Below are 15,289 nucleotides of genomic sequence, written 5' to 3'. Positions count from 1 at the left end.
TTATTTATCATGATTTTTAAAATGATTTTGTTTTAATCTTTTGTAGGATGCCTTGGTAAAACAGAGTCTGTCATGCCTCAGGGAGTCCATGAGTGACCTCAGTAACACCTACACCACTGCTCTGCTAGCATACGTCTTCACCCTGGCAGGAGACATGGAGGCTCGCGCTCACCTTCTGAAGCACCTAGACACTGTTGCTGTAAGACAAGGTGAGTCATCCTCCTGAGGGAAATCACTGAGGCACCGTTATTGTAAGTTTAGCTGACCTGGTCCCTTTTTTCTGTTTGTAGGAGGTTTCCTCCACTGGTCTCAGACAGCAGCAGAAACGTCAGCCTCTCTGTCTGTGGAGATCAGCTCCTATGTGCTGTTGGCCAAACTCAGTGCCTCTCCTACTGCTGAAGACCTGGGTTACACCACACCGATTGTCAGATGGCTTACAGGGCAGCAGAACTACTACGGAGGCTTCTCCTCCACACAGGTACAGATTAAATGTTATAAAACTGGAGTCTGAGTTAATAGAATATAATATATATCGAGGTACTACTGGAGTAGGGTTAGGGTTAGGGTTAGGGTTATGGGTTATACGCATGTATGACGTCACTGAGGTGAGACAAGGAGTAGAGAGCAAAATAACGTATGGAGACGTATTCAGGTACGGCTGTTTAACTAAGTGAAGCTAACTAAATAAAGACTGCATTAATACCAAGTAAGACTTCATTAAAATGTCAAAAAAAACCTGCTTGACCTTTGTGAAACTTCGAACAAACATCTAATAAGGCATCTAGACACATCTTCAGTGATGTTTCTTAAATCATGGGGTGTTTCAGGTCTTTCTATATCATACACCCTCCCCAGTATGACCCAGCCAGGGCTGATCAGACCCTAGCTGATGTCCAGATGGCTAGCTACCAATGACACCATGGACTCTATCTTTTGCTTGGTCCAAAGCAGTGCACGTGGCAAACACGTCTTCGCTAGTTTCAGACCAATGCAGTTGTCCTTATCACGCCCCCCCCCCCCCCCCCGTGTAAATAGCCAATGGACAGCCCCCACCCGCTGACCTGTGTTGGTCTTAAAGTGAGGTGTGGTTAGATGCACTGATCACAGATTTCTATCTTGAGGCAACAGAAAGCAACCAAAAAAAAATCTGGTTTAACTTCAGGGGCGCAGTCTGTTTCCTGCTATTTAAAGAATGCAGTGTTCAGATGGTAAGATGCATGTCCTCCACTAGCACAACAAAGTGTGCTAGTGAGGAGGCACATTTTCCACCAGTTCTCAAGTAATTAACACAGAGAAAGCAATTAAGATCAGACTTAGAAAGTGGAATATTGACTTGCCCCTGACTGCTTACACATCATGATTCACATCATCAACTCTGTGCTTTTAGTATAGTTTCCTGATGATAAGACATGGGTAGGTGGGCTGCATCAGCATTCCGGTACTACTGCTAAAAGAAAGCACCATATTTCTGTAAAATGTAGCGTTATTTCTATAATTAACAGAACAATACTAAAATGAAAATAACATTTTGTATTTTATCTTTTTATTGTCACTGTTGTGTGGTGCAAATCTTTTTTTTTCTTTATATTCTAAATAACTTATTTAAACCTTGCACTGAACTACCAAATTAAAATCCATGAATAGATTTGTACTTTATTTCCTGTCAGACACTTGGCAGCGCCTCTGCTCACACAGCTGAGCTACATTTGCCCTGATGGAGGTCACAGTTGAAACTCAGCTTCAAGATGTGCATCATTTTGCCTGGACCTGTACCCGCATTTATTAAAGTTCATACTGTAGTCAAGAAAATTTCTCACTCGGATATGTGTTTCCAAAAAGGCAGGAAGGATAGGGGGAGTTCTCTCTGACATTGTCATTTTGTCTTCTCCTTGCGCCTCTATGAATTTAGTTTTAGCTCACAATCTCAGCAACTCTCCTGTCACCTCTTTGGTACTGGCTCCTAATTGGGGTGGTACCAGGGTACCGTTAAGATTCTGGTCAAACGGTACTGTTACCGATGATTGTTTATCAGTTTGTGATTTGGATGGTTTTTGAGCTTCTACCCAACTGTAATGACTGCAAACTTAACAACAAACTCCATGACTTGACGTTGCAGAAACGAAACCGGGTGCTCTGCCATGGCGCTGCAGTCTTTAGCGTTAGCCGGGCTGCTAACTTTACTGGCATTGTTTTAGCAATAAAACACGCCACACTCCTTTAGCTTCAGACTATGCACGTGTTCCAGGTGTTTGGTGATGTTGCTTACCCCGAATTTCCACTGGATACTGTCCGCTGCGTTATGGCTCCTTACGGGTTTTGCTCCACCGCCCGCCACCGGTTGCATTTAGTGCGCCATGGCGCAGTATGGTAGACAGCTGGCATCGCGAGGCCAAAGAGTTTTTGCGATAATCACATAATCACTCACAACCACAGTTATAGGTATGTGTTGTAAAAACAACAACACGAAGTGTTCCTGACTGAAGGATTAGCTTGTGTTTGTCTCTTTTTTGACACAGAGTGTTTTAATTTGAAAAGAAACTAGATGTTATGTTGTTTAATCTGGTGCTTTACATCCTGTCCACTCGGTGCTAAATCTAGCTGAATGGCTGCGTCATGCTCCAGCATCATTTGTAATTGCATAGCTTCTGTTCTGGTGAAGCTTTATTATTACCTTGTGGTAATAAAAAGAATGTTGAATTTTTCAACATCATGTAAAGTTTTTATTTTTTTACACAAAATTACATGTTGTAGTATTGATAAGAGTATCGATAAGTATCGGTACCGATAAGGAGTATCGTATCAGTATTGGTATTGATCATATCCTATGGATATACATCCCTGCTAATAACTGTCAGCAGAGCAAGAATACAGCTGGTCAAAATAAGGCTCAGTTAGCTCTGCTTTAGCAACGCCACAACAACAACAAAACAGTGACTCACTATCGCCCCCCTTGACGGCTCAGAAGTTGATATCTCTGCAAAACAATAAACAGGCATCTTGGGCATAGCACCAGATTTGTTTCTTCTTCACACTCTGTTGATAGGTCTTTTTTTTTGTTTGTTTTTTGTTGTTTTTATTTTTTGAATGTCTTAAACTGAGATTATGTACAGACCTTTCAAAAAACAATTGTAACCACAAATTTCAAATATGAAGGATTTGGGCATTTAATTGTCATTGTTTTAACTTAAAGGCGGTGATGGCTGTCATTAGATTTCTGAATAAAGATCAGCAATCAGAGAGACCAGAAATTCATGAAGTTAAGTCCTTTTTTTAATATATATATGTTTTTGTCGTAGGACACAGTGGTGGCTCTTCAGGCTCTGGCTCTCTACGCAACTCTGGTGTTCAGTCCAGTTGGTTCTAGCACAGTGACAGTCCAGTCTCCCAGTGGCCAGCTGACATTTGATGTTAATCAGGACAACAAACTGCTCTACCAGGAGGAGGTGCTGAAGTATGTGACAGGAAAGTACAGCCTGGAGGTGAAGGGCACTGCATGTGCTTCAGTGCAGGTCAGTCATCACTGCAGCTCAACCTATTTCTCTTATATATTCAGTACATACATTACCATGAACACAACAATACTCCAATGTTAAAGAGGATTTTTTTTTGCCATACATATATTATGATGGGTTCCTGTAGTATGTTTTGTTTGATTGTGGGCTGTTTCTTTTCCAAATTAGGGGTGAAATCTGATCATTTGTGTTATTAAAAAAATATAATGTTGAGAAGGTTATGTGATCTGACAATTAGTATAACAATTTAAGAAACATGTCTTCAGTGTGTTAATTATTCCAATAAAAAAGATAGGCAGCAGATGTCAGCACTCAACATCTTCCTTCACGTTTTGGTATGTAAATGATACTCACCAAAAGTGTCAGATTTGGTGTAGTAACTCACTTCCAGAAAGAAATTCTACAGGATAGACCTTTTTGTCAAATGATACGATCCTTGTAATAAAGCCACACGCCACATAAGTCTCACTCATCCAGATCATCAAAATCAGTTAGCCATCGTGACTTTGTATGAATTATTGATGGCAGTCTTTGAGGTACACTCCAAACTCCTCTCTCCAGCTCTGACTCACATTTACACCATGGTCTTCCTGCAGCAACTCACCTCTGATTACGAAACAGATCTCATCATTAAAAAAAAGCTATATCTCCATACTATTTTTTCTGTAACATTTTCAGAATAACAATCTCAGCCTGTCAGTGGCAAAAACAAGTAATTAAAGTGAACTTAACTCCAGCTGAGGTGATTTACTGGACCAGTTCTGAAACAGTTGGTAACAATGAATGACTTACACACCAAAGTATTTAAACTCAGGGCACATATTTAAAAACACAGGAATTTCCTTTTAGCAGGTCCAGATGTTAGTGAAGGTGAGGGAAAAGATATAGAAATGTCATCAGCATAAAGTGAAACACTATGCTCAGTGCTGTGGTAAATACCTGCAGATAGCAATAGTAAATGGCTTGATTTCCAGGGCAAATAAACATGTTACTTACACCACATTTGTCCACGTTTATGATTATCAAACCTTCCTGGTGCACCTCTTTCCCAGATTTCTCTGCACTACAACATCCCAGCTCCTTCTGATGTGAATACCCTCAGTGTGGAGGTTAAACCAGAGGCTGACTGCACCCTCAAGAGACCCAAACTTACTCTGAAGCTTAAGTCCCTGTAAGTAATCACCACCAACTGGATCTACATGACAGCAATGATAGAAGAATACTAAGATACTGAACAATCCTCTGAAAATGAATGTGTGGCAAATGTCTGTAACTTGTAACTAGTTTATACTTTGCTCAAGCATATCTTAACTGGAGATAAAGCCCTATCTCTCTTTAGTAGAAGAAATGGATGAACTGTAACTCTGTAACATCACATTTTTATGCTTGAATTACAGATACAGTGGAAAGGAGAGCACTACTAACATGGTGATCCTGGATATCAAAATGCTCTCAGGGTTTGTCCCAGACCCAAAGTCTTTGAAGAGGGTAAGCTGTTTTAGTAGTTAGTTACACTTCATATTTGCATTATTATTGTTGATGTCAAGACAACAGGATGACCCAGCTGAATATCACCTCCTCACAGCTCAAAGGTGCCCAGCTGGTGGATCGTGTTGAACAAAAGGAAGATCACGTTCTCGTGTACTTACAGAGGGTGAGAGGAATTCAGTGAGTGACAATTAATGATGTTCTACACATTTGTTACTGATGGTGTTGTCTGTTTTTCTTCCAACAGCTAACAAAGGACATTCTTATCAACCACACCCTTGAGATTGTACAGGAGCACCCAGTGCAGAACCTGAAGCCAGCTGTGGTCAAGATCTATGACTACTACCAGACAAGTAAGTCAGATACTCTACTGCAGTCCTCTCCAATACTCAGTCAATCCTGAGCATTAAACACCTGAGCATTTGTCAGAATAGCAATCCCTGATGACTGTCTGATGACAGTTTAGCCTTTGAGGGCAATGGCCAATGTTTTGAGGTTTCAGTTGTAGCCATCAGATATTCAGATAACGAATGTCCGTTTTTTTTTTTTTTTCAATTAGCACCTTGAGACACAAGACAGTAGGAATTTATTATGCAGATGGTTAGAGAGCAATACACATTCAGTCCAACTGTTGAGCACTTGAAGAAAGTTCACGCTTATTTGTTTTTTTATCTCTTCCGTCTCTCTTCTGCTAGGTGACCAGGCTGAGACAGAATACAGCTACCCTTGTGTTGCAGGTAACAGTCCGTAACAGCATACAGAGGCAAATCTATATATTGTACAGTATATATTTATTTATTCATTAAACTCAAACATTTCAACCACAAAAAGCAATCACTGTGAATTTTCTTTTCTTTCTTTCACAGCTTGAAGAGTGATGTGTAGTCTGTCCTCAGGTGGTCGCTGATTCCATTATTATTTAATACAGTTATGAACTTTGTGTAATTCCATGTCTGTTTTCTGGAATTGTACACATACAGTCAAGACTTATTTGCTTGTTAATGAAAGATGTGCACAGTGGACAATCAAATAAAGTGATATAAATCTCGACCTTACAACTACTATTGTGTTTCACTGTATTTCCACTGTTTACAATTTGCTCTTATGACTTTCTTGGGTTTTTTATTATTTAGGTAAGGTTTAGATGACATTACTCAAACTGTGAAGTTAAGAAAAGACAATCCTTTATTAGTCCCACTGCAGGGAAATTTGCATTAAGTAGAAAAAACAGTAAGAACATTGTAAACATTATCGATAGAAGATAATAATGATAATAATAATAATAGTAATAATAATAATAACAATAATAGTAATAATAATACATTTAGTTTATATAGCTCCTAAGTTGATTGTTGTGGCTGGACCTAGAGCTGATAGGCCTTATTAAAGAGATGGGTTTGACCGGGAGCCAGTGAAGGCAGATGAGAGTGGAGGTGATGTGTTGCCAGGATTTGGTGCAGCTGAGGACCCTGGCAGCACAGTTCTGCACATACTGGAGCCTGTCTAGGGTTTTGGAAGGGAGCCCAGACAGGACTCCATTACAGTAGTCCAGGAGGGAGCTGATGAAGGCATGGATGAGAGTTCTCAGCCACAAGTTTGGAGAGGGAGTGTTGGAGTCTGGAAATGTTTTCAAGGTGATAAAAAGCTGATTTTGTGATAGATTTTATGTGTGGTTGAAAGGATAGGGTGGAATTGAGTATGACACCCAGGTTGCAGACTTCTGCGGTGTCATGGGGAGATAGAGCAGCCGTCCACGTCCAAGAGAAGATCTCCAACCTCTGGGAGCAGCGCCTTGGATGCCACAACCATGAGCTCTGTTTTTATTGGTGTTTAGTTTGAGTTGACTTGATGTCATCCAGAGTTTTATATCATGCAGGCAGTTGACAAGTGACTGAGGGGGTTAGCTGGGTGGATGGTTTGGTGCAGAGATATAACTGAGCGTCATTGGCACAGGAGTGGAAGTTGAGACTGTGTTTGCAGATTATCCGACCAAGGGGGAGCATGAAGATGGTGAAGAGGAGGGGTCCAAGCACAGAGCCTTGAGGCACATCTTGGTTGACTGGAGCTGGGGTGGAACTGGAGTTTCAAATGGTGACAACCTTTCTGTTTTCTGTTTGTTTGATAGAACTGAAACCCGGAGAGTGCTGTAATGGTGAGGCCAAGGTAGTCAGATAGGCGAGTGACGTGGATGGTGTCGGAGATTGTGTCAAAGGCTGCAGAGAGGTCCAGGAGGATCAGAATCTTGATGTGGCCAGAATCGGCAGTGATGAGGACCTTGTTGGTGATCTTAATGAGGGCAATTTGTGTGCCATGGCGTGCCCTGAAACCAGACTGAAGGAGTTCATAGAGCTCATGGTAGGACATGTGCTGATGGAGTCGGGTGGCAACTACCCTTTCCAGGATTTTGCTTAAGAAAAGAAGGTTGGAGATCGTCCGGTAGTTATGTAAGTCATCTGGGTCCAGGTCTGGCTTCTTGAGGATGGGGTGACTGAAGCCGTTTTGAAGATGGATGGTGCCATGCCAGATTCTAGGGACAAGTTGATTATAAAAATAAGTAATAATAAAATGCTTTTCATTCAGGAACACTCTCGTCATTGATTAAATCATTTATTGCAACAAATGATATATCATTAGGCTTGGTGCTTAAGGCTCCACTCTAAAAGCTCCCCAGATTTGACAAGCAGGATGCTAAGTCAATCCGGGCAGTGTGATGCATACCCACCGCAGGAGTAGAATCGAAGCAATTAGATAAATTTAGCCATTTTAGACTCAGACTAAGCAGGTGGAGGCTGGGGTGGTAGTGAGGCTTGCCAGCAGCAGTGGTGTGCGTGCAGCAGTGCTGAAGGAGAGATCAGTGAATGACAGCTTGGGTTTAAATGTGGATGAGTGGATGTGGTTGGTCAGAGTCTGGTGCTGAGCTGGCTGTCAGCTGACTGCAGCTGGGGCTTATGACTTATGTGTCCCGCATGAATTTGCACTATGCTTATTTTTGGATAGGGACAGTGCACATTAATGAACTTGAAAACATCTCTGTAAATATGATGGATTATAGCAAAGCCGCTAATTTGCATACATGGTCCATTACACAATACATTACACAATCAGGAGGATACCAGACCCAGAAGAGTATAACAATGAAAAAGAAAAAGCAAAGCAAAGTTCAAGAAGTCTCAAGTCAAGTTAGTGTTTGCGTGTTTGGTGTGATTTCAGCCATTGGAGCCTCTGTCGTGTTTTTCGTGGGGGTGAAAATAATTGCGTCATCCGCGTACAACTGTGCATTAACACCCTTGCAGACATCAAAGAAATCATTAATGTAAAAAGAAAACAAAATAGTTCCAAGTATGGATCCCTGAGGGGCCCCTACTGGACAGACCAGGCAAAGGTATTCGACACTGCCAACCACCACACATGCTCTCTCTCTGCAAGATATGATTTGAACCAATTGAGGGCCTGTGTAGGGAAATTTAATTTCGACAGCTATGGAGATAGCTATCAAAAAGAATGTGTGTGTAACCCTTTTACCACCGGCTCGTGTAATAGGAAGCCCACCTTATGCTCAATATCATGTGGTAAAGGGACATCTCAAAAAAAATAATAACTGTCTAGGGTTAGAGTACTGTATGATTATCACTCACTGTGTACAGTAGTACTTATTAGCGTAGGCCGGGGAAACTCTGACCAGTACTTTATGGCAATGTAAATGACAAACCTCATGCAATAACACACCACACAGTATCTGGTTGTGAAATTATATTGTACAGGTGCTTGCAGAAAACACATTCAGACCATTTGAAAATAATAAACAACCCGGGTAAATACGTTCTGTTTTAATTGTTCAACCTGGGTTACTGGTGCACTGTAAGACATCTCATTGGCGTGCTTTACGTTGGAGCTCATAAAGAAATCCTCCACAACTGTACCTCCAAGTGTCGAGGAAAAAAGTCGGCAGGACCAGGCCGCAGCTGACGAACCACTCCTCCGTCAACCGTTTCCGCCCGCAGCAATGAAACTCCGTCTTCCCCGGCAGCGGCGATGCGTCCTCCCCGTCGACGACGCTCCCGGAGACGACCCGGCGAAGCTCCTCCTGTCGGCACAGACGGCGTCTTGATCCGGCGCTGCTAGCTTAGCTCCAGCCAGCTAACTCGACCGAACTCAGCTTTAGATCCGCACAAAAACACAAAATCTCCAACTGTGGCTAAAGTCCGACTCACACACTACCATACGTTGTCTAACAACTGTTCGTAATCCGTCCCTGTTAAATACACACACACAGTCTGTTCTCCACTCAGCGCCATTAACACGTTGCCCCTTCTTCCTCCTCTCTTTTTTTCGGAAGTCTGAAAAAAAACTAACATCATGAAGGTGACGCAAGGCACGCAAGGTGATGTACTAAGGATGCCTTTTTTTTTAACTTTAACAAAATTCAAACCTATGAAATGATATTTTAAAATCACTCATTTTAACCATAAATTATTTATACATCCCGGTCCCTTATTTATGTCAAATTATTATTTATGCAACTTTTAATTTCACCACAACTGGCATTCTATCTGTAACTTATTCCCACGAAAAAACACAATAAATACAACTAATATTTATCAGAGTACTACATGTGTATGATTCTAACCATTCGTATTCGTAATGTTGAACATTTGTATGTCAATTAAATTGTTGTACACAAAATTCTACTGTCATATACGCAAGTCTGATAAATTGTTTGGGTTAGGATTGTTTTTATGTGAGTATGAATCTAAAAGCTGTGAGTGCAAAGTCTTATGAGTACAACGTTATATTCTATGACCACGAAGTCTTCACAGTGAACACGAATTCAACTTCATGGGTATGAGTAGAAAAGAGTTGAAATTACATCACGTAGGTCACAGGCAGGTCGCAGTTCGACAATAATCAAACACCAATTACTCAAAACGTGCATGCACCAAAGATGGCTGACAGCAGTGGACCAGGCAGTAAGCAGTAAGTCTGTAGGTCCATGAACTGTATATTATTTTACATAGTACAATTTTACTAAATAAATATTGGATATACACATTATTGACTTTACCTGTGATACCTAAGCTGGCAGCTCCATCCGCACTGCCAGCCCGGAGTAATTTGGTGCCCTAGGTAAGGTCTTAGCTGACTGAAGAAAGAAACAATGGATAAAAATACAGTATAAATAAGGCATTGTGCAAACAGCCTCAGCAAGTGCTATCTCTCACTTATCTATTGTCAACCTCCAACTCCTTCCACACTGCCATGTGGGTATTGTCCTCCTGGATATCCTCTTGAACCTTCAGTAAGTGGCTTGCATTGTCCCAGTCCTTTAGTCCTTTCCTTATTAAGTCTGTATTCTTTTGGAGAAAACATTTATCAGCAGAAGTAGTGCAAGCTATCATTTCTGTTTGAGTACATCAGCCAGCTTCTTTTGATTTATTCAGCACTGGCTAAGACTCTGTTACAAAAGTCACGTTGACACTCTCCCATCTTTGTTTTTGCGAAATGCGTAACTGCTTCTTTTTTGTTAAAATGGTCCTCTGTGAACTAACTCTCATCTCACTTTGTCAGTTAGAAGAGATGGCCAGTCATCAGGTCTATTGGTACAGCCCTCAGTCCTGATGCTGTGTCACTCTCCTGTGCTGTGGTCGAGGGACAGCAGCACCTGATGCTGTGTCACTGGGCTGGTGGTGAAATATGTTAAAAGTGCATCTGAAGAGAGAAGAGAAGTATATGTGACCGCTGGAAAAAAACTAATATACTAATATAATATAACTGACATACCAGCAGGAAAGACACCTGTAAAATAACACCTGAACAGGCCTGACATTAACTTTCCAAATGTCCCTGATAAATTTAAGGTGGATTAACATTAACACATGTCAACTCAGCTATTTATTGATTATTAAACAATGCTGCTATCGTCCAAAGTAAGCCAGCAAGCTAGCACTCTGCTCCAACAATGGTAACTACGATCAATAAACTATTAATTTCATTCACTTCATCACATTGACGTTACTGTACCTGTAGCTTCTTCACGTCTTCCTCTTCTTTCCTTCTTTTCCTTCACTGGATTGTTTCAGTCTTTTGGACCTTGTGGTTCCACTACAGTATCCACTATGGTAAATCTCTGTCTTGGTCTTGGGGTCTCAGTCCAGTCAGATTCAGGCAGCTAGCCTCTCGACCCGCCCCCGTCACAGAGGACAGGTACAGTGCAATGTTTGGAGTAATCAGGGTTCAATTATTGTCCCCCGGGACCTGCCTGTGACCTGCCTGTGACCTGTCATTTCAACACTTTTTTACTCATACCCACAAACTTGAATTCTGTTCACTGTGAAGACTTCGTAGTCGTAGAAATTACATTCGTACTCAAGACTTTGCACTCACAGCTTTTAGATTCATACTCACATAAAAACAATCCTATCCCAAATAATTTATCAGACTCGCGTATATGACAGTAGAATTTTGTGTACAACAATTTTATTGACATACAAATGTTTAACATTACAAATACAAATTATTAGAATCATGCACACATCTTTTTGATAGACAGTACTCGATGGTCAACGGTGTCAAAGTCCCTTTTAAGATCTAAGGAAACAGCTCCCACACAGCTGTTCCTATCCAGGAGACACTTGGTTTTTTCAACAAACATACGTATGGCCGACTCTGTGGAATGGTGACTCCGGAAGCCAAACTGCATTGGATGTAATGCTGTATAACCGTTATCGAGATGTTCTACTAACTGTTTAGCCACCCATTTTTCTTTTATTTTGGAGACGACAGGAAAAATACTGATTGGTCTACAGTTGTTGATTTCAGATTTACTTCCAGATTTTAAGATTGGAACCACCACGCTCACCTTCCAGTTAGTTGGGACAACAGAATAACTGTTAGACAGATTTACCAGCTGCATGATGGGACAAACCAGAGAATCTACGTGAAGTTTTAAGAAATTTGTATCAAATCCATAGTCATCCTTGGCATCAGATTTGTTAAGAGACCAGACAATTTTCATTACCTCTCTTTCAGAAATTTCAGTTATTGAGTACGCCGGTTTGGATGTCAGCGTTGCTAGGCTAACAGCTGATCAGAGAGGCTAACAGTTACTCGTTCACGTACTGTGCTGAAAGTGGCGCTGTGTCACTCACTCAGGGCAGAGGAGTTGATTCACTTTCAGTAACCATACTGCTAAAATTAGCGCTGTGTTGCTAACATCCGTGTAGCATCATGTTAAGTGATTTTACTGTGCACAGAGGACACTTTCACCGTGTAATAATTTTAGTGCATGTATACCACTCAAAGCAGCGCTGCGTCTCCCGCGAATGATTGTGTGCTATAGTCCGTGAACGCACCGTCCCTCAGTAAGTGAACATGAACCTCAGGACTGAATCATGAACTGAATGACTGATCGTTTGGCTGTTTATCAGTTCAGGGAGTTGGAGAGCACTGAATGACTCGGTGAACGAATCTTTTCAACAAATCATTTTAATAAATGTATTCTAGAGATTCAGTACAGTTCAAAGAACTGCCGTTCCCATCAGTGCTGGGCTTGTTCATGCAACACCCTCCATTCAGGAAGTCCTTCCATTTATAATTTGGTGGCTTGTTCCCACTGGTATGAAACAATGTAAGCATATTCAGACAGTGAAGCTGAAAAGGAAGAGGACTGAAAGAGCTTAAAAATGTGAACAGTTTGATAGCTGAACAGTTTCTCCAGCTGAACATAAAGCTGAATGTATGAAGAAGCTGCAAAGGCAGAAAGATGAATACCGTAAATTACCAAATAATAGTCATTTGTTTCAATCACTTAACAGACCAGGCGTTTATTTGGGATCAGGCAGCAATTTGGGACAGGCGTTTAATTCAATAGTTGTACGTCTTCTGCAAGTGAAGTTGTTACGGTGGAGGAAATGATTTAGCCAACCAGCACTTGTGGCAAACTCTGCATCTCTGCTTGTCACTCACGGTGGCGTACATTTGTTTCGTCATCACCCTGATCATTTTGCTGGACACTCTCTCATGGCGTGCCCGTTTGCTGATAACCCATCCCAGCATGTTTATCTCAAGCTCCTCGCTAGACTTCTTCCTACCTCCACCAGGCAGGTGTCTTCCTCCTCCCTTGTCAACCTATTTTTTATGACTATGTTATCTGTGACATTCCAATCCAAAATGGTTTTTGAGTTCATCCAGATTTCCAACAAGTTTTAGATAACCATTAAACTAAAATCTCATCTTCTTAATGTTAACAAATTAGGAAACAGGGAAAGAAGTACTTAAAACTGATGTTTTCGATGTTTCTCAATGATAAAGTTGAGATAAGATAACATTTCTGTGTTTGAATGTGTCTGGTGTGTGGTGGAACACAGCACCTCATGATGGTGTGTCCTGGTATGATTGGAAGAGATTTTCAAGAAATCTTTATTTGATACTCTTTGGTTATTGACCAGTAAATGTCTCTGACATGTTTTTGTTAACAAGTATTAAGATAAAACTTGAAGAAATATGTACAAGTCCTCAGTTCTACTGTATATTCAAGTGTGTTTTTATGTTTTTATCAAGTTTTACTTCTTTTTTGATTCCTAAGTGATTTCAATCCTGTCATATTATTTCATGTAGACAAAGTCCACCTATTAAGCCATGATGAAATCCTGGGAAAGGTGAAACATGATCTCCAAACATTAAAACGGGTTTAGTTTAATTAAGTTTCATGAGTTTAGACGTACAAGTTCTTGAACCTAAGACATATAACCAAATAATAGAATTATTGTATGTGTATTTGTGATCCAGCAGATTTGGTCTAGACCTGTAATTAATTCATTACTGAACCAAAATTCATAAATGTTATTTTTGACAAAGTAGTATGTGTTCCACTCATTCCATCATAGAAAAATGAGAGCTGTTGAAATCATTGGAACTCAACTACAAATGAAGATGACAATTGTTATTAAAAACAGCTGGTTTTGTTGTTTGTTTTTTTGTTGTTGTACTAACACCTGAGCTCTTTTTTAAGATGCATTTTTAATTTCTCTTTGCTATTTGGGCTTATTGGGACCTGATAAGTATAAGAACCAAGCATCATCTTTTGGCATGATGTAGTTTTTGAGAAAAATGATGATCGCATATGGGGATCCTTGGCCTCGGGGATCTACCCATCTTACAAAGTATAAAATCAGCTCCTGTGGTAGGGGTTGATAATCAGCATCCCACATGAAATCATCTATGTCAGACAAATCTTCCACCTCTGAGTTGTCTCCAACAGTTGTCCTTAGTGTCCGCCCTGCCCTTGACAGCATAATACGCTCTGGAAATTAAATCATGAGAAAAATCAAATACAAAATACATGTAGATTTATTTATAAAACATACTATATCTGTTTGTACTGTTGTAAACTATTGTTTTCTACCAAAATCTTCCAAAACTACATTTTCATACTCACATTTTCTGTTCTGGTGTGTTGGCAGCCATCTTGAATTTAAACTGTAGTGTGTTTTACTCTTCTGACACCACCAGATGGCAGTGTAAGTGTTCATGAATGTGGACATTGAGCCCTATTAAGCAGAATAAAGTATTATGGGATAGACAGCCCAAAATGTGATGTCCACAAATGTGGACGTCAGGTCTTAAGAGGTTTTGAACAAGGTGTCCTTCCAGTTGAAACATCTCCAGTGACAGAACCATAGTTCCAAGTTACGGCTTATGCTGTGACACTTAAGTGGGAAACTAGATATGGGCCCAAACGCAGACACACAGGGGAGGCAGGATTCGGGGAAGCAAGCTTTGATTTAACAAAGCTGAAAGGCTAACTTGCTGGAAGAGGGAATGTCTACTTTGGCCCTAGTAATCAGGTTAAGAGCTGTTGGAATGTCAAAATCAGTCAGAATTAAGTCAGACTTACTTAGAACTGATTTAGGAAAAAATTAGTAGACTACAAGCCTGATATCTTGGCAATGTCATCATTGAAGGAATGTGCAGAAGTAAATGCTTGTAAATTGTGGGATAAGATTTAAAACACAACAATATGAATAGCTCCACAACATTTTAAAATGACTGTAAAAAAAAACCTCCTTTGTAAAGCTTTTAATGTTTCATTCTTAATATATACAGTGATGTTACAGCAAAAGTGAACACATCAATACTTTAAACAACAGATGTATAAAATGTATCTCTGTATTACAACTGACGTGAAATAAATCTGATTTTGTCTGAAACAACTTCAAATCTGTAACTGATTAACTTCCCTGAAAATCAAATAGAGTGGGTGCATCATGAGTTGCATCATGTGTGTGTGGAGC

The 15,289-nt window shown here is 40.4% G+C and overlaps 1 protein-coding gene across 1 annotated transcript in view; it reads left to right on the top strand.

The window, feature by feature from the left end:
* The window catches only part of LOC119006017 (alpha-2-macroglobulin-like), a 113,234-nt gene extending 107,179 nt beyond the window's left edge, over window positions 1-6,055 (top strand). The window contains exons 29-37 of the mRNA XM_037074324.1: window positions 47-209; window positions 291-478; window positions 3,297-3,509; window positions 4,565-4,683; window positions 4,910-5,000; window positions 5,098-5,166; window positions 5,248-5,353; window positions 5,696-5,737; window positions 5,867-6,055. Of these exons, the coding sequence (XP_036930219.1) occupies window positions 47-209; window positions 291-478; window positions 3,297-3,509; window positions 4,565-4,683; window positions 4,910-5,000; window positions 5,098-5,166; window positions 5,248-5,353; window positions 5,696-5,737; window positions 5,867-5,871 (996 nt within the window). The 3' untranslated portion in view covers window positions 5,872-6,055. The remainder of the gene's footprint in view (window positions 1-46; window positions 210-290; window positions 479-3,296; window positions 3,510-4,564; window positions 4,684-4,909; window positions 5,001-5,097; window positions 5,167-5,247; window positions 5,354-5,695; window positions 5,738-5,866) is intronic.
* The last annotated feature ends 9,234 nt before the right edge of the window (window positions 6,056-15,289 follow it).

The sequence above is a fragment of the Acanthopagrus latus genome, chromosome 2, assembly GCF_904848185.1.
Source record: "Acanthopagrus latus isolate v.2019 chromosome 2, fAcaLat1.1, whole genome shotgun sequence".
In the NCBI taxonomy this organism is placed as follows: domain Eukaryota; kingdom Metazoa; phylum Chordata; class Actinopteri; order Spariformes; family Sparidae; genus Acanthopagrus; species Acanthopagrus latus.
The sequence above is the reverse complement of the archived record's forward strand: the minus strand, read 5'-3'. Positions and strand labels throughout refer to the sequence as shown.